Consider the following 27,585-nt stretch of genomic DNA (forward strand, 5'->3'; position numbering starts at 1 on the left):
GCTTGCATTCTGTGTGATTCAGTGTAAGAATGTGGAAGAGAGCCGATCCTCTGGTAACCTAGGGGGATTGAGAAAGTTCCAGACAGCCTGCATGGTGGCTAAAGATGGCACATGCACCAAGTCGGCCATATATGGAGAGGTGATTCCTTTTGGCGATTCCTCTGTTTCTCTCTCCAAGTTGCTTCCAGAGTATTTCCAACATTTACTCCTTTTATTCCAGGTGTACTGAGCAGGGTGGCGGGGGGGGGCGGGTTCAGCCAGAGGGATGGCTGGCATTGAGGGCACAAATAGTGTCAGGAAACCAGCCCTAAAGGAACAGGGAAGGCGATGGCCTGGTGGTATTATCGCTCGACTATTAATCCAGAAACTCAGGTCATGTTCTGGAGACCTCGGTTCAAATCCCGCCACAGCAGGTGGTGGAATTTGAATTCAATAAAAAATATCTGGAATTAAGGATCTCCTGATGACCGTGAAACCATTCAGAAAAATGCTGGAAAATCTCAGCAGATCTGAGAGCGTCTGGGGAGAGAGAATAGAGACAACGTTTCTCGAAACATTGGCTCTATTCTCTCTGATGTGAAGATGACGGCATTGGACTGGGGTAAACACAGTAAGAGTTTTAACAACACCAGGTTAAAGTCCAACAGGTTTATTTGGTAGCAAATGCCATTAGCTTTCGGAGCGCTACTCCTTCGTCAGATGGAGTGGAAATCTGCTCTCAAACAGGGCATACAGAGACACAAACTCAAGTTACATTCTCTCTCCACAGATGCTGTCAGACCTGCTGAGATTTTCCTGCATTTTTCAGTTCTTGCTTCAGATTCCAGCAGAATTTTGCGTTTACCACCACGAAACCATTGTCGATTGTCGGAAAAACCCATCTGGTTCACTTATGTCCTTTGGGGAAGGAAATCTACCGTCCTTACCTGGTCTGGCCTGCATGTGACTCCCCAGCCACAGCAATGTGGTTGATTCTTAAATGCCCTCAGGGATGGGCTATAAATGATAACTCTTCACTGCCCTCAGAGATGGCCTAGCAAGCCACTCAGTTCAAGGGTGACTAGAGATGGGCAATAAATGCTGGCCAGACATTGGCGCCCATGTCCCACGAATGAATATTTTTAAAAAGTAAAGATAGGGAAAGAGTGTAGAGATGGGGAATGGGCGCTGTGGATGCGTTTACCAGGAGAAGCCAGGGAAGGAGGGCCGAAAAGCTCAGCTTAATTACATCATCATTCAGCACCTATGAAAGAAGCCAGGCTTTGTAGTGCAAAACAGCATTGAGCACTTGTTACTGTGAACACAGGGACTTGAATAAGATAACTGGGACAGAGCACTTAATTCTGTGCAGTCGCCTTCCCGAGCACTTCGAGAGGACTCTATCGATAGATACACAAAGTACCAACTGAATTACATCAACATAATGCCAGGAGGAGACTGGTGAAAGGTGAAATCATGAGCTGATGTCGGAAGAATTTCTTCCCACAGAATTCAACACACACAAAGCAGACGCTTCACACAGGCCTGTGGGCAAAAAGTACTATATGGTTCATTCTAGGGCCAGTCTGGTCGGGGGGGACTGTGGACAGATGAGTTAAGATGAATCATCTTCCTTGTCCGGTGAACTTGTGAATGAATTTCAAAAGAAGTCAAGGGTATTATTTACTCAGAGCCGAGCAATTATAAAGCCAGCGGCAGTATAAAATAACTCTCATTGTCCTCCACTGATGACAAGACACCTTTCATGTGTTAACAAAGCATCTCAAAGGGAGGGCAAAGTGTTAATAAATCAGTAAATAATTCATCAACATGCTCACTAATTTATACCAAGATACTAACGGCCACAGAACTGTGGGTTCTCGCTGTATTATTCTCAGACCTTTGTCCTTGTTAACAGTTCAACATTGTTTTATATTACAAAAGGTACACTCAGCCAACATCCTGTCACTGGCTTTCTGACGTGAGGAATATATATTTAGAGTACACCAACCATTTTCAAATACATATTGTGGTTTCAACTCAGTAAAATGCTCCAAGGCGCGCCATGGAAGCGACATCTCACATGACTTGACACCGAACTACATAAGGAACTATTGGGATAGTTGGCCAATAGCTTGGCCAAGGAGGTAGGTTTTAAGGAACATTTTAAAAGGACGGCACAGTGGCACAGTAGTTAGCACTGCTGCCCCACAGCACTTGGGACCCGGGTTCAATTCCAGCCTCGGGTGACTGTCTGTGTGGAGTTTGCACCGCCTCCCCGTGTCTGCCTGGGTTTCCTCCGGATGCTCCGGTTTCCTTCCACACTCCAAAGATGTGTGGATTGATTGGCCCCTTAGTGTCCGGGGGATCAGCAGGGTAAATGTGTGGGATTACGGGGATATGGCCTGGGTGGGATTGTTGTCGGTGCAGGTTCGATGGGCTGAATGACCTCATTCTGCACTGTAGGGTTTCTATGATTCTATGAGGAGAAAAGGGTGAGGAGGTGCAGGGAAGGAATACCAGAGCAGAGCGGCCTGGTAGCTGAAGGCATTTACACCCAATAATGGAGCAATAATTCAAATCCGGGATGTACAGGAGGCCAGAATTGGAGGAGTGCAGAGTCCCAGTGGGTTCCAGCACTGAATAAGATTAGCGAAAATCCAGACAGAGGAGAAAAAAGAAGACCCTGAGATAATCTTGAAACAATTTGAGAACATTTGCCTCCTGGTAAAAACAAAATCCTTGATAGGCATGCAATCAATTGTCCAAACCAGAAAGCAGATGAGTCAAGACAACCTTAAACAGCCACCCTAAAGATATTGGCAAAGTGTGCATTTGGAACTCTCACTGAAGATCTAATCAGGGATCGAGTAGTTTGTGGAATATGTAGCGATTTAGTCTACAAGAAGCTGCTGTGAGAAAAAGACAATCACAGAAACAAAGCAGAGATTTTAGGCGGGAAACCAAGGTATTGGCAGGACAGAGGGTCCCTGCTCCAACTGTAGCAATCAGCACCCACCAAACAGAACCACTAGCTTTATAGGGTAAAAGATGCAACAAAAGCGGGAAATGGAACCACTTTGCTAAACGCTGCAGATCCAAACCACAGCAACCCTCTTCTGTCATCAGCAACATAGAACCATAGAATCCACACAGCGCAGAAGGAGGCCATTCAGCCCATCAGGTCCGCACCGACCACAATCCCACCCTGGCCCTATTTCCATAACCCCACACATTAACACTGCTAATCCCACTGACTCTAAGGGGCAATTTAGCATGGCCAATGCACCTAACCCGCACATCTTTGGGGCTGTGGGAGGAAACTGGAGCACCCGGAGGAAACCCACACAGACACGGGGAGAACGTGCTAACTCCACACAGACAGTGACCTGAGGCCAGAATTGAACTTGGGTCGCCGGCGCTGTGAGGCAGCAGTGCGAACCACTGTGCCACCGTGCCACCCACATAGCAACTGTCCGATCCTCCCAGGGTGGGAGCGTCAGTGAGGTGAATGAATCGGAGTGCAACCAAAGCAATGAAGCTACAGAGCCTCCAACAACCCTCTATTGCAACAGTGTTGACAACGTCACAGGAACAAGTGAGATCTTCACCACCCTGAACGTAATTAGCAGTAGCGCCAGACTTAAAGCCAAGATTGATACTGGAGCAAAGGATAATGTACCATCCAGCCAGAGCTATGGGAAATAAACCCACATGCAGCACTAAATCCCAGCACCCGAAAGCACCTTTGGCTTATAGTGGACGGACAATCCACATTGAAGGTATAGCAATTGTCCATTGCACACAGGGAAATTTCAAGTTCCATATGGTTGACCAGAACGTAAAGCCTTTACTCGGGCTTTGTGACAGCAGTGAATTGGGGCTCATTCAACTTGATCCAGAAATGCATGTTCTACAACTCCAAGCCACAGAGGCGATTCGAACAAGCACTCGCAGTCCCATCGGTGCTGCAAGATGTTGACGTTCGAGCATCCATACTTATATCAGCCTCCCAGCATGGACTTGGTGCTGTCTGTATCCAGAATGACAGACCCGATAGCCTTTGCTTCAAGGGCCCTCACTGACACTGAGACTCGCCATGTTCAGATTGAAAAAGAACCCCTTGCTTTAGTCTCTATCTCTCAGAAATGTCATGACTTTATATATGGCCATCTTGCAACTGTTGAAACAGATCACAGTCAGCCACTCACAACTATCTTTGAAAAGCCTCTCCACTCTGTGTCTGCATATCTGCAACGCTACTTGTTATGTTACAACCTCTGCGTCATCCAAAAACAGGGAAGGAGCTGTATTTGGCTGATACGCTCTCCAGAGTCTTTATACCCACGACAGACCAGGCAGATTGTGAGGAAGACATAGGCATTCATAGCAGTGCTGTCCTCTTGTCGAATTCAGGAACTTAAACAGGCTTCACAAGTGGACACCACATGTAGGTAAATGCACAGCATCACCATGTGGAGCTGGCTACAGTCCTCAAAGGAGCTTCCCCAGGGGCTCCGCACGTTCTTCCCCACTGGAGGTGAACTGACTATACAGGGTGGACTGATACCGGTGACTCCTACTGCCCTCTAGAGGTACGACACAAAAGAATTGCACCAAAGGTGCCCCAGGTTGGAAGCAACTGGATTCAGGGCCAAGGAATCATTGTCCTGGCCCTCGATGTACACAGACATGGAGAGGGAAATCTCCAGATGTGCACCGTGCAAGGCACTCAAGCCACATCACGCAAAGGAACGGGAATTTACACAAGTTCCCGGAGCTCCCATGGTCATTTACAGCAGCTGACATCTCCGAGTGGAATAATTAACTTAAAGAAGCCTCTCCACACTGTGTCTGCACAATTACAATGCATGATGCTAAACTTGCAAACCTCAGCATCGTCTGCAAACATCTCTGTCAACAATATTTAAGAAGTCTCACAACACCAGGTTAACGTCCAACAGGTTTATTTGATAGCACGAGCTTTCGGAGCACTGCTCCTTCATCAGGTGAGCAGTGCTCCGAAAGCTTGTGCTACCAAATAAACCTGTTGGACTTTACCCTGGTGTTGTGAGACTTCTTACTCTGTCCACCCCAGTCCAACGCCGGCATTTCCACATCATGTCAACAACATTTAGTTTGAGTTGATTCATATTCCAGATGGTTTAAATTCGACAACATGATGAGTAAAACAGTCAACCTCAAGCTCAAAGAGACACTTTGCCACACATGGCATCCCACAGACACCGCTCGCCGCCAATTGCCAATCCTTGCTTCAATACATATATGTGAATAGTTGTGCGTTGTCAGTTTGTTTCATTGTATGTCACGCATTGGTCTTTACATAGGGTGGGATTTTTCATCCACGCTCACCGCAAGATCGGAAAATCCCACCCAAGGTCAATGGACCTTTGCATGGTCCGTGTCCCGTCCACTACGATTCCCATGTCAGGCGGGACAGGAAAATTCCGCCCATAGTTTCCTATTGAGCACACTGTTACACTGGGTGTCCCGACTAAACAGGGAAAATAGAGATTGAGTGGTCACATCATACAATCCCTACCGTGCAGAAGGAGGCCATTCGACCCATCAAGTCTGCACCAACCACAACCCCACCCAGGCCCTTTCCCCTCAACCCCACAAATTTACCCTGCTATTCCCCCTCACACGATGGGACAATATATTATGGCCAACCAACCTAATCTGCACATCTTTGGACTGCGGGAGGAAACCGGAGCACCCGAAGGAAACCCACGCAGACACGAGGAGAATGTGCAAACTCCACACAGACAGTGACCCGAGGCTGGAATTGAACCTGGGTCCCCGGCGCTGTGAGGCAGCAGCGCTAAGGTGGGGACGTGACGCGAATGTAAGAGGTCATGTGATCAGAACACGGGAGTTATCCTCAAGATCTCAGATAGAGCACAAGTGTTGTATGTTGTTGTTGAGCTTAGGAACGAAGCACCTTTGTTAGAAGTCCTTGATGTTGGCGGTTTAAGGAACGCACAACATTCTCTAATATCTTTAAGCTCGCCATCTTTCACAGTCACGCAACAAAGTGCTGAGAGCACAGAGCTCATCAACCAGCATCCTAGTTTAACATTCTGGCTTGATGTGTTGGGTTTTCTTTCTTCCGGACAATGCTTGCTCCTACCCTGCTGATGGAAGCTGGGTCAGGCTGACTCAATGCAGGAAAATAATCCTGCTGTCGGAATGTTTATTTCATGACACTGAATGTCTCCTAAACTTTCACCCGGAGATGATACCTCTTCTCCTGTCCCTGTTCCCTGTCTGGATGGAAGAGCAGAGAATCAAACTGGAACATCGGGGACAGGCAGCAAACCAGAGACCATTGTGGATTTGCAAGGAATCGTCACAGGTCTGTTTCAAGAGGATCTAGCACCCTCTGCTGTTCAAACAGCATCAAGTCAGGAGGTTCTGAAGGCAAGAAAATGTACAAATATATTTGCACAGCATGATATAATATCAATGGAGTAAGTTAAAGTGAAGGTTACTGGTGATGGAGCAAAGTGGAGTAAGGGGAATATATATTGTTCCCCCTGTGAGAATCTGTATTGATAATAGAATTGCAGGATTCCTGCAGTGTAGAAAGGGAGTTTACACTAACTCTCCAATAGGGCATTCCACCCAGGCCCTTTCCCCGTAGTCCCACATATAAAAGTTTTTTTTTTAAATGTTTAAAAGTTTATTTATTAGTGTCACAAGTAGGCTTACATTAACACTGCAATGAAGTTACTGTGAAAATCCCCTAGCTGCCACACTCCAACGCCTGTTCGGGTACACTGAGGGAGAATTTAGCATGGCCACTGCACCTAACCAGCACGTCTCTCGGACTCTGGCGGGAAACCGGTGCACCCGGAGGAAACTCACGCAGACACGGGGAGAACGTGCAAACTCCACACAGACAGTGACCCAAGCCACTCGGGTCCGTGGCGCTGGTGAGGCAGCAGTGCTAACCGCTGTGCCACCATGCCACCACTTGTGTGGCACAGTGGTTAGCAGTGCTGCCTCACAGTGGCAGGGACCTGGGTTCGACTCCCAGCTTGGGTCACTGTCTGTGCGGAGTCTGCATGTTCTCTCCGTGTCTGTGTGGGTTTCCTCCGGGAGTCTGAAATACGTGCTGGTTAGGTGGATTAGCCGTGCTAAACTCTCCCTCAGTGTACCTGAACAGGCGCCGGAGTGTGGTGACTAGGGCATTTTCACAGTAACTTCATTGTGGTGTTAATGAAAGCCTACTTGTGACACTAATAAATAAACTTAAAATAATCTTCTTTTCCCCCGAACCTACATACTTCAGGATACTAAAAGACCAATCTACCTAACCTGCACATCATTTGAATGGTAAACCATAATCAAAAGATATAGAGTTATTGAAGATATTCTAAACAGAGTTAACAGAAGAAAAGGTGACCATTCAGCCCATCACATCCGTGCTGGAGTTAATTCCATTTTCCTGTGTTCTATCTATACTCTTAAATTTTAACTTCTCAGTTCTTTCACTGGTTTTATGTTGAATAACATTGCTGTCTCTGACAAGCAGCTTCAAGTCAAATGTTCCATGTTCTAATAGTACACCGAGGGAAAAGGTTTCTTCTAACTTCCCTCTCCATTCATCAGGCTAGAATCCTCAGTCTAAACCGGGAGAGGAAGGGAGGTATGGTCCCAAACTGTGGGTCACAATCCCCAATTGGGTTGGCAGGGGGGAGGGGGGGGGGGCACATTTGGGGTTGCAAGCTACCCACCTTCCGAAGAAGCAATCATGACTGTGGAGAGGAGTCTGCCCAGTTTGGAGGCTCAATGGGACAGCCTTGGACCCACTCAATCAATGCAGACAAGCAGCAAGTGGTGGACAAAGCACAAGGCCCGAGAGCACATTTAGCAGCGGGTTTGGGCCCAACGGACCCTTGAGTATCAGGGAGCACATTTAGCAGTGAGTTCAGGTGGGCCTGGGATATCTCTGTGCCGCCTTGGAACAGACAGAGGCCAGCAAGTTACCTAAGTCACTGGGGAATCACCGTAGTGACTCAGAAAAGTGAATGGCAGCTTCAGACATTAATGTGTTTCTGCTTCTTGTACAGGCCCCTTGCCACAGGTAAGTGATTGCATTGCAGTACCGACAGGGAGGAAGGGGGGAGCTGTGTGTGTGTGTGTGTATACATAGGAATCATAGAATCCCTATAGTGCAGAAGGAGGCTATTCGGCCCATCGAGTCTGCACCAACAACAATCCCACTCAGGCCCTATCCCCACATATTTACCCCACTAATCCCTCTAACCTACGCATCTGGGACACTAGGGGGCAATTTAGCCTGGCCAATGCACCTAACCAGCACATCTTTGGACTGTGGGAGGAAACCGGAGCACCCGGAGAAAACCCACGCAGACACAGGGAGAATGTGCAAACTCCACTCAGACAGTGACCCAAGCTGGGAATCGAACCCAGGTCCCTGGACCTGTGAGGCAGCAGTGCTAACCACTGTGCCACCGTGCTGCCCATGTAGGACTTAGGAGCATGAGAAGGCCATTTGGCCCTTCGAGCTTCTCTGCCATTCAGTCACATCACGGCTGATCTGGTTGTGGTCTCAACCCCACTTTCCTGTCTGTCCCCCCTAACCCTCCATTCCCTAATCTGATAGAAATCTATCTAACTCTGCATTAAATAAATGTAACGAGCAGACTCCACTGCTCTCTGGGGAAGAGAATTCCACAGACTGGATGTGGCAGGAATGCAGAGCTAATCCATTGGTTGTGGGGTCACCTATCTCTGCCCATTACATGCTGCTTCCACTGTTTGGCATGCAAGGAGTCCTACATTGTCACTTCACCAGGTTTTCAAAACTGTAGGAAAACGTAAGTTGCTTAAGACAGGGACAGCTAGGCTATTTAATTGGAACTAGTGCCTTTGAAATGCTAGTAAGATTTGCAACACTGCAGACAGATGTTTACCTAAGGAACGTTGGTAACAACGGGGGACAGAACATGAAGGAATTTTGAATAAGATGCTAAAGGTTCAAAGGAAGGGACAAATTGTGAAGAAAGGGTCCTAAAGTGAATGTACTTGGCATTAAAAGCTAAACCCATGAAATGAAGGTAATTAAGATTGACTTGGGAAGAAGTTAGCTCAGCTAAGGGAAGAGATGATGAAACCTATGAAAGGAAGCTGTTTTCAGACTCTAGCTAATAGGGAATAGCAGTTTAATTCTCAGCAAGCAGTACCTGTGAAGAAAGCTTGTTTTGAAAAATAAGTTGTTTGTTCTATCTCAGAAACAACCCCAAAGATACAACGGCCTGGTGTGGTAACTGTTACTAGATCTTTAGAGTTTCTAAAACCTATAAGGTGTTGAGGAAGGCTTGGGGAGAGTTAGCTCTGAGAGTAGTGAAGTAGAGATCGTTTGGAACTGTGTAAGGTTAGTGACACTGTATATAGCCGTTGTCAACTACACTTCTAGTTAACTACATTTCTAGTTTAACTTTATTTTTTTATTGTATTGCTTAATAGGCACTTACTTTACTTCAAATCATCACAAAACATCTGGGATATCATTCCTTGGATGTTCCTCACATTATACCATATTGCACAGATACAGTCGAGGGCAGTTTTTTGAAGCTTTCCTTCTGGGATTTGGAATAACTCTGCATTTACCATCCGCCATGATCTTAATCCCAAGCAATTAATGAGGATTGGTCAATCTGAGCGCTCAAATTCAGCAATTCTGAAGTCCATGAGCTAATGAGATTCCTAGAAAATAGATCTACTTGCTTACTCAGAGTCATAGAGGTTTACAGTATGGAAACAGGCCCTTCGGCCCAATTTTGTCCATGCTGCCTCTTTTTTTTAACCACTAAGCTAGTCCAAATTGCCCGCATTTGGCCCATAACCCCCCCATAGCCATCTACACCCATGTAACTGTCCAAATGCTTTTTAAAAGATAAAATTTTATCCGCTTCTACTACTACTTCTGGCAGCTTGTTCCAGACACTCACCACCCTCTGTGTGAAAGAAATGCCCCTCCGGACCCTCTTGTATCTCTCCCTTCTCACCTTAAACCTATGCCCTCTAGTTTTAGTCTCCCCTACCTTTGGGAAAAGATATTGACTATCTAGCTGATCTGTGCCCCTCATTATTTTACAGACCTCTATAAGATCACCCCTAAGTCTCCTACATTCCAGGGAAAAAAGTCCCAGTCTATCCAGCCTCTCCTTATAACTCAAACCATCAAGTCCTGGTAGCATCCTAGTAAATCTTTTCTGCACTCTTTCTAGTTTAATAATATTCTTTCTATAATAGGGTGACCAGAACTGTACACAGTATTCCACATGTGGCCTTACTAATGTCTGATACAACTTCAACAAAACTTTTCTTGCTTAATATTTGCATTCAGGGTTGTATGAATGCAAACTAGCTTTTAATCACTTTAACAATTCAAATCAGGGAGCATCTGATTCCTTTGCATTCCTGAGACCACATTTGAGTTCATTGCCAGCTGCCAAAGTCAGTTAGTATTGTGACTATACTGTGTCTTTAAGTAATGTATTTATGTCATGTTTCTAGTGAAGGGAATGTTTAAACCTCAGCTCTGAATATGGTGCCAATTTGTCTGTTCCAGGCAGCCCAGCTGCTGAGAATGTAGAAGCATAATTGATCCTAGATACTGGGGTGTTTGTTTTAATCTGGCCTCATGAAATTTTGTTGATTTTTTTGAGTTGTCCCCTGGGGTTTCAGAGTGGGGTTTAATTATGTTGATTGACAGGAGACAGTCATGCAAACAGGCAAAATTAAGTTTACAGAGAGAAAAGCAGGTCTGCTTAGGTCTGTCAGAAGCAAGAAATGTTACTCTCTCTCTCTCTTTCTCTAAAAACTGTAGGTTGGGATTTGCTAGAAAATAGGTATCTCTCTCTAGAGGTGTTCTGGAGGCTGGAGGATTAGTAGCCCACGTAAGCCTATTGTTTGCTAACTGGTTTTGAAGAGGAGTTTACGTCTATGAGGAATATTGCTTAAATTGGAACTAATAGAGATAGGCTATTTAAATATTTCAATTGTAAAAGTTATGCCAGTTCTTTTTGTTAGAGTTAAACTGTATTGTTAAATAACATTTGTTTTAATAAAAGCTTCCTAGTGGGTCAATAGAATCACACCTGGAGTAGAACACCTTATTCTCACACTAATGCCAAAATCAAAAATAGTTGGGGACGAGGCTAACTTGATGACATACCTTGGAGTTTCTGAACTGGTCCCTAACAGTATGTCATACATGGCATGCTTAGAATGCCATACAGGGGTTATCTCCATCCCAATCCGGCCAATATCCCAGTGTAAATTCCCAAGTTTTGAATTTAAAAATTCTCATGGCCATAAAACAACACTGGCCTCTGATTCTGATAGTCTCATTGAAATGTAACCATGAATCCTCATGCTTGCATAAGTCTCGATGAGCTGGACTGAACCAATACCCATCTTGGGATACTCTCTTGAAAAATGTAAAATGAACCACAATTAAAATAGTCCATGTGTCATGATAATGTGAACACGCAGTAAATAATTGACCTTACTTATCATGTTTCCTGTCTTAGGCGTGTTGCTGTTAGGAATCATTCAGAAAAGGCAAAGAGCATGGTGTCACAGTGGTTAACACTGCTGCCTCACAGCGCCAGGGACCCGGGTTCGATTCCGGTCTCGGGTCATTGTGTGGAGTTTGCACATTCGCCCCGTGTCTGTGTGGGTTTCCTCCGGGTGCTCCGGTTTTCTCCCATAGCCCAAAGATGTGTGGGTTAGGTTGATTGGCCATGCTAAAATTAACCCTAGTGTCAGGGGGAATAGCAGGGTAAATATGAAGGGTTACGGGAATAGACTCGATGGGCCAAATGGCCTCCTTCTGCACTGTAGGGATTCTCTGATCAATGAACAAAAACAACTTGCAGTCATATAACACCATTTGTGTGGTTAAAGATCTGAAGGTGCTACCAGTCACAATTCAATGACAATGAGCCACTTAAGGAGACCTTAGGACAGGTGACCAGAAATGTCGGTGGAGTGGGGGAAGTGGGGGAAGAGGGGTCTTTCCACCCCCCCCCCCCCCCCCAAAACCCTGCAGCATGTTTGTTGGCTGTGGGAGAGAGATAGCCCCACCGTTGGCCGGTGGTGGGATCTTCTGGTCCTGCCGCTGTCCAATAGGATTTGCCATTGATTCCACCTCACTTCTGGGAAACCCGCAGCAGGGGGTTCAGCATCAGTAGGGCGGGAAGATCCTGCTGGTGGGAAGAGCCAGAAAATCATCCCTTACAAGGTGGCTTTGACGGAGGAGCGAGAAAAAGAGAGAGAGCCGGAAGAGTTTAGCAAATTCCCAACCTCAGGGTAGTACCGACTGAAAGTGAAAGCATGGCAGCCAATGGTGGGCAAAAGAAATTGATGATGTTCAGGATATCAGGATCAGAGGGATGTAATAATCTTGGAGAGTTGTAAGAGGTTAACACACAAATACACAAACAATAGGAGCAGGAGTAGGCCATTTGCAACTCTTGTGTCTGCTCCATCCTCTTAAGGTCCCTCAGACAGGACACCAGAATCTCTCTGTACCATAGAGTTCTGCAATCTCTCTCCACTCAAATAATAGATAGAGGCTGTGAAGAGGATTAAATTCAACACATTACTATACTGAAAGGGAATGGAGGTGGGCCAGGGACATTGGGGGTGGTGTGAGTTAGGGTCTTTTTAAATTAATTTTTATGGGCATCGCTGGTTGGGTCAGCATTCATTGTCCATCCCTAACTTGCCCTCCATTTCAGAGGGCATTTGGCAGTCAACCACATTGCTGTGGGTCTAGATCACATGTAGGCCAGACCAGGGAAGGACATCAGTAAACCAGATGGGTTTTTACAACAATCAACTCATGGTCATCATTAGACTTTTTTTATAATTCCTGATTTTTACTGAATTCAAATTTCACCATCGGTGGTGGGGTTTGAACCTGAATCCTCATAGCGTCACCCTGGGTCTCTGGATATCATCTAGTGATAATTCCACTGTGCCACTGCCTCTCCAGCAGATAGCAGCATAGATTCGATTCAGCTGAGGTTTACAAAGGGGGCAGAATGGGAGGCTGGCCAGGATAGCATCGCAATAGACGCCTGATGGCCTGAATAGACTGATCCAATAACCACTCACAGGATGAGAGGAAAGATAGGAAAATGATCAACTGTAGGGTTATTTTAGTGCAGTCCCTTAGGTCAGAGGGCTGTTGCAGAGGATCGAGAGGCCAATTGCCCTTCGCTCACACGTTCACCCACAACCTGAACCCCAATAAGTATAAACCCAGCCAGTTCGAACGCGGCAGTATTGAGTTCACAGTTAACTGTTCCTTACTGTTGGATACGGGTGAGAGCAAAATATGGTGTACTTCCAGATGATGCCATTCATCTTCAGCGGGGGGAGCCAGGAGATGACCACACTCGTTGCAGAAGCTGCAGCTGCTTTCACTCCACCGGGGGGGCCTGGAACTAACACAAAAAACAACATTTATTACATTGAACCAAGACCCCAGTTAGAGGCCATTCAGCCCCACAGGTCCCTGCCAGTGTTCACACCCCTCATGAGACTGACCTTACCAATATAACCATCTATTTCTTGCTCCCTCAAGTCTACATTTGGCTTCTCTTGAATGTATCTATATAACTCAACTCAGCTAAACCCAGTGGTGAGCAGTTCCACATTCTCAGCACTCTCTGGATAGAGATGTTTACCCCACATTTTCTGTTGGACTTTTTAGTTTTGGAATCTCCACTAAGTGGAAACACCTTCCGTGTGCCTACCTTATTAAACCCCTTTCAATTGTAAAAAAAGTAAAGTTTATTTATTAGTCACATTAACACTGCAATGAAGTTACTGTGAAATTCCCCTGGTCGCCGCACTCCAGCACCTGTGCGGTACACTGTGGCAGAATTTAGCACGGCCAATGCACCTCACCAGCCTGTCTTTTGGAGTGTGGGAGGAAACCGCAGACATGGGGAGAATCTGCAAACTCCACACAGACAGTGACCCAAGGCTGGATTTGAACCCAGGTCCCTGGCCCTGTGAGGCAGCAGTGCTAACCCACTGTGTCACCATGCCACCATCTATTAGGACACCCGCTAGCTTTCTTTTTTTCCAGAGAATGGATCCCGAGCCTAATAAAGTCTTTAATAATATGGAGTCCAGAATCTTACTGAGGTGAATCCTGGTATTTGTGGCACAGTACCTAATTGTGCAGGACACTCAGACATGGAGACATTGCATTCAGATCATTGACCTCTCATCTTTCTAAGGATGAATGTTAGAATCTGGAAAATGAAGCAGGCGACTAATTGAGGGCACTGCCCTCTGCAGGTAGTTTCCTGATTCGCTCCCTTCTCCTTCATTCACTGACTCTGCACCTCTGCAACGCTGCTACCTTCAACAATTTGCTCTGTTGAATGAAATGGCTGGGAATCTGTCCATTATTAACTTAAAGTTGAAATGTAGTGGCGAATAGAATAAGGGGGAGAAGGTGGTGCTGCGATAATGTCATTGGACTAGTAATCCAGAGGCCCAGGGTTACGTTCTGGGGACAAGGGTTCAAATCACAACAGCTGCTGTAAATAAATAACTGATCAATAAATTATCTGGAATTCATAGAATCCCTACAGTGCAGAAGGAGGCCATTCGGCCCATCGAGTCTGCACCAACTCTCTGACAGAGGACCCAGGCCCTATCCCCTGCCCTATCCACTACTCCACGCATTTACCAGAGAGCTACACAGCCGCACGGGAAAAGTACGGATCAAACAGAGCCCAGGTATTTAAACTTACCCCCGGATCCCAAGAATAACAGGATAGTAGGGAGGCCTAAGCCTCGGCCTCCCCAGAGGCGGAGTATTTCGGGGAAGGACAGAATACCCCCCATTCAATAATACAGTGTAATTTCCACACCTCCCAAATAGGCATTTTCAAAGTAGCTGCTTCTCTTGCCTACACGGCCTCAGAAAGTAAGAGATATTGAGATTTTTTAAAAAGAGCCAATAAGCCAAGGATTCTCACACCACGCTTGGGCTCACAACCAAACCAGCCTCACTCATCTCCAGCTACACCAGAGCTACCACTCAAGCCCGAGAATTTAACCCCTTTTTCCACCAAAGAGACCCCACCAATCGGAAGAAGGAGAATCGTCAAGACAACCACAGATGTCTCGGGGAGATACAATCTTCCACCTCCCGACAAGATGAGGGAAACTAAACATAACAAGTTAGAGCCTATATCAGCACCCTATTCACCCAGCTAATGAAAGCAAACCTCAACATCAGGATAAGGCCATAGACGTAAGGTGTGGTTTGACAGTGTTCATTCTCTCATGCAGGATATCAGCAACGGGCAGCTCGGTGGCACAGTGGTTCGCACTGCTGCCTCACAGCACCAGGGACCCGGGTTCGATTCCCGGCTTGGGTCACTCTCTGTGTGGAGTTTGCACGTTCTCCCCATGTCTGCGTGGGTTTCCTCTGGGTGCTCTGGTTTCCTCCCACAGTCTGAAAGACGTGCTGGTTAGGTGCATTGACCATGCTAATTTCTCCCTCAGTGTACCCAAACAGGCGCCAGAGTGTGGCAACTAGGGGATTTTCACGGTAACTTTGTTGCAGTGTTGATGTAAGCCTACTTGTGACACTAATAAATAAACTGAACAGAGCTACACAAGATCATAGGAGAAACTTAGATAATGTGGAGCCCAAGTATCTGGGTTCACACTCAGGCCCCCCAGGCAACAGGATACTATAAGTAAAGGAAGTACCTCTGTATTACAAACACTAGGTCCCAGGGATTTAAATTTGACACAGGGCCAGAACAAGGGTGGGTAGACCCCCTTACCCACCCAGCTCCCTCAGTGCCACATGGAGAGACCAAGATTGAATGTAAACGGTAACACACTTTAAACTAAGGTCTCCCCCGTTCTACCGCCAGAGTATAGTGGTGGATGAATTTCATTATAACTAAATGGATATCCCTGGCTTTCAAAGATTAACTGGGATAACAGAAGACATATACCTCAGTGCCTTGTCAGGATAAGAGACTAAATTACAAAATCAAAATTATAATTACAAGGGGAGTAGTTCAGGATTAATGATGAACTGCAGGATAACATAGCCATCGACGGAGCTGGAAAAGGCCAAAGCTTTGAGACAGCTGTCAAGCAACGTCAAGGATCCAATCCATAGTTTCACCGAGATCTCTACACCTCTGTTGTGTCATCACTCAGCAGCCCCGGCAGAGAGAGATCTAGGCCCCGGCCGGTGGCGAGGTCTAATCGCACACAGCCACCTCTAGCCCTTCTCCACGAATGCCAAGGTCAAGACAACGTAAGACCAGCGATTGGGGTTTATAACTGACTCCCAAAATTTGAAGACCGGATACAGTTTGCCTCTTTGCAATTGAAATGGCCAGCCTTCAAATAGGGATTACGGAAGTATGGGCAGCCAGTTCTCACACTCAGCTGGCATTTTATCCTAAACTCCCCTTGGGAGATTGGGCCACCAACACTTCTTCTCTGGCCCCACCTCCTCGAATTACCTAGGATGTCTGAAATACCATGCGGCAGGATTTCCAAGGACTTGCCTTCATCAGTCGGGGCATTGAGTATAAAAATTGGCAGGTCATGCTGTAGCTATACAGAACCTTAGTTAGGCCTCATTTAGAATATTGTGCACAATTCTGGTCGCCACACTACCAGAAGGATGTGGATGCTTTGGAGAGAATACAGAAGAGGTTTACCAGGATGTTGCCTGGTCTGGAGGGCATTAATTATGAGGAGAGATTGGATAAACTTGGTTTGGTCTCACTGGAACAATGGAGGTTGAGGGGCGACCTGATAGAAGACTACAAGATTATGAGGGGCATGGACAGAGTGGCTAGTCAGATGCTCTTTCTAAGGTAAAAAAGTCAAGTACTCGGGGACATAGGTTTAAGGTGCGTGGGGAAAAGTTTAGAGGAGATGTACGAGGCAAGTTTTTTACACAGAGGGTGGTGAATGTCTGGAACGCACTTCCTGGGGAGGTGGTGGGAGCAGGTACGATAGCGGCATTTAAGGGGCAACTAGACAAATACATGAATAGGATGGGAATGGAAGGATACGGACTCCATAAGTGCATACGGTTTTAGCTTAGGCAGACATCATGATCGGCGCAGGCTTGGAGGGCCGAAGGGCCTGTTCCTGTGCTGTACTTTTCTATGTTCTTAGTTCTTTGGAGGTGAGCCTGAGGAAACTGCCACTCAACTGACAGGATTCTTTCTTTCATTTATCCATTTTCTTTTGGATGTCCTGCAGCTCCTCAAAGTGAGCGCCGATGATTTGCGCCAGGGAGCTGAGACCGTCATCAACAACTTTACTCACAATCATCTCGATGCCTACAATCACCAAGGGGCAGATTGTGTTCATCCAAAATCCACAGTCCTGTACATTGTGGCAGAGCTCACCAGCTGGTGATCGTGGTGGTACAGTGGTTAGCATTGCTGCCTCACAGCGCCAGGGAACCGGGTTTGATTCCAGCCTCGGGTGACTGTGTGGAGTTTACACATTCTCCCCGTGTCTGTGTGGGTTTCCTCTGGGCGTTTCCTTCCACAGTCCAAAAGATGTGTGGGTTATGTGGATTGGCTGTGCTAAATTGCCCCTTAGTGTCAGGGAGACTAGCTAGGGTAAATGCATGGGGTTATGGGGATAGGGCCGGGGTAAGATTGCTGTCGGTGCAGACTCGATGAGCCGAATGGCCTCCTTCTGTACTGTAGGATTCTATGATTCTATTCTAAGCTCCGGTTGCCTCCCATAGTCCAAAGATGGGTGGGTTAGATTGGTTGGCCATGATAAACAAAATTACCCCTTGGAGTCAGGGGGACTAGCACAGTGAATACATGGGGTTATGGGGATCGGGTCTGGGTGGGCTGGTGCAGGCTCGATGGGCCGAATGGCCTCCTTCTGCACTATAGGGATTCTGTGCCAGTCCCCTCCCTGCTACTTCATCCCCTCGAATTGTACCCAGGGCATTGAAGGGTGATTGTACCACCACTGGAACTTCACTGGATGAAATTAGTTGAGTTGGTTCTCCTTCCCAGTAAAACATGCTCCGTGTACTCAGCCAGGAGCCATTGGAGAGCCTACTTAGCTTGTTTCAGAGCCGCTGTATTGCAACGTGACATTGCGACAGTAACATGACAGATACAAAACGTTCAGAAACATTCCTTGCTGTTTTTCAGACTTGACGGCAGTCAGATCCAAACGCAACTCAGCCAGAATTTGACAAACAATGGCATGAAAATTATTTATCCCAGCTCTGCGAGAGCTGGAGGAAGAAATCGATTAAACAATCTTATAAAGAAATACACACCCGATCAATCCTGGCCTCATCTGCAGCAGGGAATATCCCAGGAGGTTAAGGCTGGCTGAATGCTGACTCGGACAGTGAATGTCAAAACCTCTCATTAATTCGCGATCGATCACCAGCACAGCTCGATGATGAGGCCTGTGCCTGTTTTATAACTTATTTATCACCTTCCTTCTGAGTTGCAGCTGAATTTTTTTTTTAAAAGGGAAGGAAACATCTCTTCTGCCGGCCGAATGGGCAAGTGGTTTCCACGGAGGCTCTCTCGTTCACAACGTCAGTCCTGTGCTGTGGATCAAAGCGCTGAGGAGTCGGCGTGAAGATTGCTTCTTCAACAAGTGCAGTGTAATATCACATAGAATGAAAGATCAAACTTGAAGCTTTTTTACATCTCCCTTAAAAGGGCACCACCTATTCAGAAGTGCTCAACAAGCTCAATGCTTACTCGGGCCGCGAGATACAGCCAAGGCCAGGAATGTGATCCCTTGTCAGTGCTGGAGGTTTCGTCCTTGGTCGTGTCGGGGTTATATCATTGGCCTCAGTGTCTCTGCGCCAAAAGCTATAGTCAACCAGAGATAGGGGCGGCACGGTGGCACGGTGGTGAGCACTGCTGCCTCACAGCGCCAGGGACCCAGGTTCAATTCCCGGCTTGGGTCACTGTCTGTGTGGAGTCTGCACATTCTCCCCGTGTCTGCATGGGTTTCCTCCAGGAGCTCCGCTTTCCTCCCACAGTCTGAAAGACGTGCTGGTTAGGTGCATTGGCCATGCTAAATTCTCTCTCAGTGTACCCGAACAGGCGCCGGAGTGTGGCGACTAGGGGATTTTCACAGTAACTTCATTGCAGTGTTAACATAATAAACTAATAAATAACTAATAAATAAATAAACCATCCAAGGTATCTACTTTCCTCGAATTCTGGCCTCTCACTCCACTATTGTCTTCAGCTGCCTCGGCCAAAACTCTCCACTTTTTCCTTCCTGAAGATGCCCTTTAAAACCTGCCTCCTTGACTAAATTTTTGTTCATCTGTCCCAATATCTCTTCATGTGGCTTGATGTCAAATTTTGTTTTATAATGTTCCAGTAAAGCCCTATTTATTATATTCCACTCTGTTAAAAGTTATTGTTGCTCTCCCTTCTGAGTAATCAGAACGGTGGCTTTGTAAAGTTAGCATCCACAGCATCACAACATGCCTAGCTGAGGGATCAGGTAAGGGGGCATAGATTTAAGGCGATTGGTAGGAGGATTTGATGGTTTGAGTTTCAGGAGAGGCTGGATAGATTGGGATTCTTTTCCCCTGGAGTGTAGGAGGCTTAGGGGTGATCTTATAGAGGTCTATAAAATAATGAGGGGCACAGATCAATATCTTTTCCCAAAGGTAGGGGAGTCTAAAACCAGAGGGCATAGGTTTAAGGTGAGAGAGGCGAGATGCAAAAGTGTCCAGAGGGGCAATTTTTTCATACAGAGGGTGGTGAGTGTATGGAACAAGCTGCCAGAGGCAGTAGTAGAGGCGGGTACAATTTTGTCTTTTAAAAAGCATTTAGACAATTACATGGGTAAGGTAAGGATAGAGGGATATGGACCAAACGTGGGCAATTGGGACTAGCTTGGTGGTTAAAAAAAAAGGCGGCATGGACAAGTTGGGTCGAAGGGCCTGTTTCCATGCTGTAAACCTCAATGACTCCATGATTAGAGGGGACATGAGGAAAGACCTTTTCACCCAGGGGGTGGTGGGTGTCTGAAATTCACTGCCTAAGTTGGTGACTGAGGCTGAAACGCTCACCTCATTGTAAAGGTACCTGGGTCTGTATCTGAATTGCTGTAACCTGCGAGGCTACAGACCAGGTGCTGGAAAACGGGATTAAAATAAGAGTCCAGTTTCCTTCTTCCTCTTTTTTTGGCTGGCGCAGACATGATGGGCTGAATGGCCTCTGTCTGCATCGTAATTTTTCTATGGTTCTAATGCTGAAATGTAAAATTTCTACCCTTGTACTTAACTCCCATAGTGGCCTCACCACTTCCTGGTTCCGTAACTTCCTACAGCTCTACAATCTCATGGGAACCCTGGATTCTTGCGCATCCTTCCCTCACTTTGCCCCACTGGTGGTGGTCATGTTCTCGCCACCCAGGCTCCTGCTCTTACAGAAGGGGCCAATTTTACTTGATACAGATGTTGTGGCCTAGAAAGTCTGGCTGTCCACAACAGTCAGTGGCCAGTGCTGAATTCCTTAACCACCCTCCTGGCAACCTCCCCACCCCCAATTTGTAGCGTGTGCCCAAAAAATGCCATGATTATTAATGCGGCCATGAGCATTGGTTGGGAATTGATAAATTGCCTAAACTCCTGGGAGTTCATTCAAATCAATCTTCCAGCTCACAGTTCCTGCTTTGCCACAGTTGCAGATATGAATTTTTCAGCTAAAGTCCCATGCCTTGTATGGCCGAGCTCTAATTTCAAGGCCAAGTCCCGACCAGGGGAAATAGTTTCTCTCTGTCTAACCTATCAGCACCTTTAATTGTCCAAAGCACCTTAATTAAATCACCCTTAATCTTTCATACACAAGAGACCACAGGCTGTGTGCAGCAAATAAGCAAAGTTTCCTCACACTAATGGCTACCATGACTATTGACCACACAGCCCTGATATCAGAACAGTTGGAGTTTTAGTTTTGCATTGGCATTACTGCCACAGTACTCATTTAATTGGCGTGTGACCATGTGTTGCCACTGGGAAAAACTTCAGAAGGTTGTGACAAGAGCACGGGATTTCACAAAAACAGAGTTGCGCAGAAAATATATATTGATTAGAGTGTTGTTGGCATTAACCTACCATCCTCCTTGGTACGGGTAAAGATCTGCTCGCTCCTGACTCCATCTCCTGCCCGGGTGAATGCCAACACCTGTATACTGTAGTTGGTGAACTTCTCGAGCCCATCCAGTTCCAACTTGACCTGGGTGGTCGTGACGTTTCTAATCTCTCCGAGCTCTGACACAAAGCAAACGAGAAGAGAAAATGGTGAGATTGGCCAATCAAATATTTTAACACGCCGGGAAGGTAAGCGGGAGATCAGTGAGGGTGTACCATTGATGTTCGCACTCCCAGACCAAAGAGTGGGAAAGTCAGCCAAGGATCCCACTGTGAGGCCCCATCAGTCAACTGTAACGGCAGCACAGTGGTTAGCACTGCTGCCTCACAGCGCCTGGGACTCGGGTTCAATTCCAGCCTTGGGTCACTGTCTGTGTGGAATTTGCACATTCTTCCCGTGTCTGCGAGGGTTTCCTCCGGGTGCTCTAGTTTCCTCCCATACTCCAAAGATGTGCGGGTTAGGTTGATTGGCCATGATAAAATTGACCCTAGTGTCATGGGGATTACCAAGGTAAATGTGTGGGGTTATGGGATTAGGGCTTGGGTGGGATTGTGGTTGGTGCAGTCTCTATGGGCCGAATGGCCTCCTTCTGCACTGTAGAGATTCTATGATTCTAATGATGGTCTGGGTTCGCACAGGGAGAATTGTCTATTGGCCAGACATGAGAAGGTGCTTCTTCCTTGGCAATGCTCTTTTTTTTCAGTTCCAATTTGGATGATTGAGTTATCAATTAGAAATAAAGAGTGTCCATTTTTAAAGTGGCAAAATCAATAAATCAATGAATCAATAACCAAAGGAAACAAATCAAATTAAATACACAGAATTCTTTCCTTAAGTCTATTAACTCCTGTCCCTAAGGTACTGACCCCTCACAAAGGACTCAAGTGTACCTGGAGGCATCATGCATTCCCACTCCAGGGTCACCCAAGGGTGCTTATACCAACAACTATATTCCAGCTTCAGTCACATCCTTCAGAACAGAAAAGGTCAAACCAGGTTAGGGGAGGTTTGGTCTCTTGGTCCTGGGTTCAACTTTGATCTGGAGCCAACGTTTAAATCCAAACAAGTGGACGAGATAAATCCTTTCTTTCACAGCTGGAAGCATCTGACGAGAAATTTGAGGCAGTTTTGGACCATTTTGGAGTAGAAGGCAAATGCATATTGTCTGTCAGGGGTGACACGGCTCTGCTCGAAAGGTTTACCCCCGCCCCCCCCCGCCGTCTCATGTTGTGGAATGAGGCATGCACTGGTATTCCTTGCATTTACTAACAGAATCTGGAGGCATCAACATACTGTGTTAGGAACTCACCAAGCCTCCTTAGACAGCACCTTCCAAACCCACGGCCGCTACCATTTAGAAGGACAAGGGCAGCAGTCACATGGCAACACCACTACCTGCACATTCCCCTCCAAGCCGCACACTTGGAAATATATTGCCGTTCCTTCATTGTCGCTGGGTCAAAATCCTGGAACTCCCTCCCTAACAGCACTGTGGGTGTTCCTACACCTCAGGGACCGCAGCAGTTGAAGAAGGCAGCTCACCGCCTCCTTCCCAAGGGCAATTAAGGATGGGCAATAAATGCTGGCCTAGCCAGTGACGCCCACATCACATGACTGAATGAAAGACAAAGAATGGCTCTGATTTTGAATTCAAATCCATTGCTCACAAGATAATAAAAGGGCATCTGGATTGAAAGATGGGCATTACTTACTGTTCAAAGTTACAAATAAGTTAAGAAGGTAATATTGTAGACATTTGTGAATGATGGCGATGCACCATCTTGGTTCCCCTCTTCTGATCAGCCTCTCTGTTGAAGTCAGGGATGTAGAAAGGCAAGGGAGCTGATGATTGTCAGGAGCGACTGATACTACGCACAGATTACTGCAGATAACTCACCTCCATCTGGGAGATTTGCCCAGTAAATAATTCGATATCCCTGGAGAATCCCATTCAGAGCCTCCTTTGGTGGCATCGACCACGACAGTGAGATGACCTCTGGAGATGTGGCACTGGCTTGGACATTGTCCGGTGGTCGGCTGGGTACTGCCATTGAGAAAGAAAACAAGCAAAAGGCATGAGTAAAAAATTCTGCACAAATCCAGTGGAGTTCCGACACTCTTAAGGCCAGAAATATGGGTGAAAGCAGATCCATTATTCCCATATGAGGCAAATACTGTGGCATCACCAAGTGTGACACTGAATGCTGCGTTACTTCTAAACATGCTGACCTTATGATCCACTAATGTATTTCAGGGAAAGAAAACTGCCGCCTCACTCACCTGTGACTCCAGATCCACACCAGTTTGACTGACCTCTGAAGTGGCTCAACTGTATCAAACTGTGCCAAAGAGAAAGCTATTGTGGGAGTGCATTACCCCACAGATTACTGTGTTGGCAGCTCACCATCACCTTCTCAAGGCTAACAAGGGAAACACAAGAAATGCTGTCCTTGCCAACGACACCCATGTCCCAAGACTGAATGAAAAGATTTGTGTTGAAGGACTCATTCGCTGTGTAATTCTGGAACGCACAGAGCCAGGAACAGCCAGTGTCTTTGCCATCGCTCAATACTTTGACTGCCCTATTCAGGCCAATGTCTCAGTGTCCCTTCTTGACATGGGTCTACAATAGGCGAGTGGCCAGATCACTCAGGTGGTCTGCATGAGAGGGACAATGTCCGACTGGTATTGGAAAAGGGAAAGACGGATGGGCAAGCAGGTTCCCTGAGCTCAATGTAACAACAATTCTTTGGAGAACAAAGAACAAAGAAAAGTACAGCACAGGAACAGGCCCTTCAGCCCTCAAAGCTCGTGTCGATCATGATGCCCTAACTTAACTAAAAAATAAACTCTGTCCTTACTCATGAATCCCTACAATGCAGAAGGAGGCCATTTGGCCCATCAAGTCTGCACCAATCACAATGCCACCCACGCCCTATCCCCATAACCCCATGTACCTACCCTAGCTAGTCCCCCTGATACTAAGGGACAATTTAGCATGGCCAATCCACCTAACCCGCACATCTTTGGACTGTGGGAGGAAACCGGAGCACCCGGGGGAAACCCACGCAGACACGGGGAGAATGTGCAGACTCCACACTGACAGTGACCCAAACTGGGAATCGAACCCGGGTCCCTGGCGCTGTGAGGCAGCAGTGCTAACCACTGTGCCACTCTGCCACCCTTCGGATACTCGGTCCGTATCCCTCTATTTCCTCCCTATTCATGTACCCATCTAGATGCCTCTTAAATGTTGCTAAGGTGCCTACTTCCAACATCTCCTCTGGGAGCGGGTTCCAGGCACCCACCACTCTCTGCATGAAAAACTTTCCCCGCACATCTCCCTTAAACATTCCCCGCTCTCACTTTGAACCTGTGCCCCCTTGTAATTGACACTTCCACCTCTGACTATCCACCCTGTCTATGCCTCTCATAATTTAATAGACCTCTATCAGGTCTCCCCTCAGCCTCCGTCTTTCAAAGGAGATATAAACTTCTCTCGGAACTGGAACTTCCCGTCAGGGATAATGAGCTTGATGTAAACTCTGTGTGAGTGAATGGGATTTGAGCGAATTAAGATCTCAGCCGAAAGCATGAAAGGGTGGGCTCTACAGAAAAGGTTTACCAGGATGTTGCCTGGTATGGAGGGCATTAGCTATAAGGAGAGGTTGGAGAAACTTGGTTTGTTCTCATTGGAACGACGGAGGTTGAGGGCGACCTGATAGGAGTCTACAAGATTATGAGGGGCATGGACAGAGTGGATAGTCAGAAGCTTTTTCACAGGGTGGAAGAGTCAATTACTAGGGGGCATAGGTTTAAGGTGCGCGGGGGCAAGGTTTAAAGGAGATGTACGAGGCAAGTGTTTCACACAGAGGGTGGTGGGTGCCTGGAACTCGCTGCCGGGGGAGGTAGTGGAAGCAGATACGGTAGTGACATTTAAGGGGAGTCTTGCCAAATACATGAATAGGATGAGAATAGAGAGATATGGTCCCCGGAAGGGTAGCGGGTTTTAGTTAAGTCGGGCAGCATGGTCGGTGCAGGCTTGGAGGGCTGAAGGGCCTGTTCCTGTGCTGTAATTTGCTTTGTTCTTTGTTCTCTAAGATAACTTACAAATGCAATGATTTAAAAGGTTTAAAGCAAACAGATCAAATTTTAATATGAGCCGAGTTATTACTTAAAAGAGAAATGGTTAAGAATAAACAATTCTAAATCTTCCACATATTTTTCATTAGTTTTCACTCATGTTTCTCAGTGTTTGTGCTGAATGTATTGTTTGTTTCTGACAGTCACCTATCCTGGTGTCTGACCAGCTGGGGGCACTGTAGGAAGGCTAAAGTATCTTTCCCAACCACCTTTATGTTGTATTCTGTACATTTAAAGGGAGAATCGTCCAAAGCCAAAGTCTCTGGCTCAGCTATTATTTCTGTGGGAGAAATATAAAATTAATTCCCCTGCCCTACTCTCTCCCTCTTGCTTGTACAGTATCTGATCATCCTTTGAACTTTCCTTTCTTCTTACTCATCAGCTTTGACTGTTCTTCCCTGTTTCCCCGTTGTGTTCAGATTACAGCCTTGGATTCTAATTCATCCTTCCCCAGGTTCTCAAAGCTGTGCTGGTCCGTACCTCCCTCACGGTAAATGTGTGGGGTTATGGGGATAAGTCAGGAGGCTAGACCTGGGTAAGATGCTCTTTCGGTGAGTCGGTGCAGACTCAATGAGCCAATTTACCATGATTAATTCACCTAACCTGCACACCTTTGGACACTAAGAAGCAATTTAGCATGGCTAACCCACATAACCTACACACCTTGGGTCACTAAAAGGCAATTTAGCATGGCCAATCCTCTCAATCTTGCACATCTTTGAATGGCCTCCTTCTGCACTGTAGGGATTCTAGAAACTTCTCCCATATGACAACAATCCATGCTTGCCAAAGCCAGTCAGTGTTTTGGGGGCACAATTCTCATGTGAAGACTCAAATCAGTGAAAAACCCCTCTCATGCCCCTCAAGGCCAATCCCACTCATTAAGTGGTTCTGGCTACTACTCATAGTGGGCGAGAGCTTCTGTCTGTGTCAGCCGGACCACTTCAATAAGCGCAAGAGTTGGGAGAGGGAAGAGTGGAATCAGAGAATCCCTACAGTGCAGAAGGAGGCCATTCGGCCCTTCGAGTCTGCACTGACCACAATCCCACCCAGGCCCTATTGCTGTAACCCCACATATTTACTCTGCTAATTTACACAAGGGTCAATTTTAGCATGGCCAATCAACCTAACCCACACATCTTTGGACTGTGGGAGGAAACCGGAGCTCCCGGAGGAAACCCACGCAGACATGGGGAGAACATGCATACTCCACACAGGAAGTGACCCAAGCTGGGAATCGAACCCGGGTCCCTGGTGCTGTGAGGCAGCAGTGCTAACCACTGTGCCACCGTGCCGGAATGAAGCAAGGGAGGGAAGGACAAAAAATGGGAAAGTGAGAGATGAGAGATGAAAGGGAGGGGCAGAAATGATGGAGAGAGGAAAGAGAAGGGTGAAAGATAAGGGAAAAGAAAAACTGAAAGGAAGGCAGAAAGATGAGAAAGCATGAAAGAGCGAAGCAGGGAAAGGAGAGAGGGAATAGCAGAAACGGGGGAAGGGAGAAATGAAGAGTAGCAAAAGAGCATCCATGAAACTGGAGAGCGGGTAGACAAAGGTGTTTATTTATTAGTGTCACAAGTAGGCTTACATTAACACTGCAATGAAGATACTATGAAAATCTCTTAGTCGCCACATTCTGGCGCCTGTTCGGGTACACTGAGGGAGAATTTAGCATGGCCAATGCACCTAACCAGTGCATCTTTCAGACTGTGGGAGGAAACCCACGCAGACACAGGGAGAACGTGCAAACTCCACACAGACAGTGACCCAAGCCGGAAATCGAACCCGGGTCCCTGGCGCTGTGAGGTAGCAGTGCTAACCACTGTGCCACTGGAAAGGGGAGGTAAGAAATTAATGGATGAAAAACACCCTAAAGGTATAATCACATTGCAGTTATATTACTGGACTGACAAACTGGATGGATGAGTTCAAATTCCAGCATGGCAGGTGGGGAGTTTAAATTCAAATGAAATAAATCTGATCCATTGAAGGGAATCTTCGAAGAAGGAATTCTCCCTGCGCTTGCCCAGCCTGGTCTGTGTGCAGATTTTGGGCCTGCAGAAATCTATTTGCTACCTCAGTTCTCTCTGAAATGTTCCAGCGAACCACTCAGCCGCACTCCAGAAGGAGGAAAGTGGAAGCAAAGGGAGGAAATACAGGAGGGAAGAAAGGAGAATTGGTAGCCGGAAGAATGTGTATGTGGGAAAAGTAG

The 27,585-nt window shown here is 46.7% G+C and overlaps 1 protein-coding gene across 4 annotated transcripts in view; it reads right to left on the reverse strand.

Annotated features, from left to right (window-relative positions):
• Positions 1-27,585, reverse strand: part of LOC144506201 (cell adhesion molecule DSCAM) — a 518,357-nt gene that overhangs the window by 82,646 nt on the left and 408,126 nt on the right. For all 4 annotated transcript variants that reach the window (XM_078232062.1, XM_078232059.1, XM_078232061.1 and 1 more), the window contains exons 17-19: positions 23,131-23,277; positions 21,197-21,352; positions 13,360-13,493 (exon numbers count right to left, since the gene is read on the reverse strand). In XM_078232062.1, coding sequence (XP_078088188.1) covers positions 13,360-13,493; positions 21,197-21,352; positions 23,131-23,277 — 437 coding nt within the window. The remainder of the gene's footprint in view (positions 1-13,359; positions 13,494-21,196; positions 21,353-23,130; positions 23,278-27,585) is intronic.

The sequence above is a fragment of the Mustelus asterias genome, chromosome 17 (genome assembly GCF_964213995.1).
Source record: "Mustelus asterias chromosome 17, sMusAst1.hap1.1, whole genome shotgun sequence".
Lineage (NCBI taxonomy): Eukaryota > Metazoa > Chordata > Chondrichthyes > Carcharhiniformes > Triakidae > Mustelus > Mustelus asterias.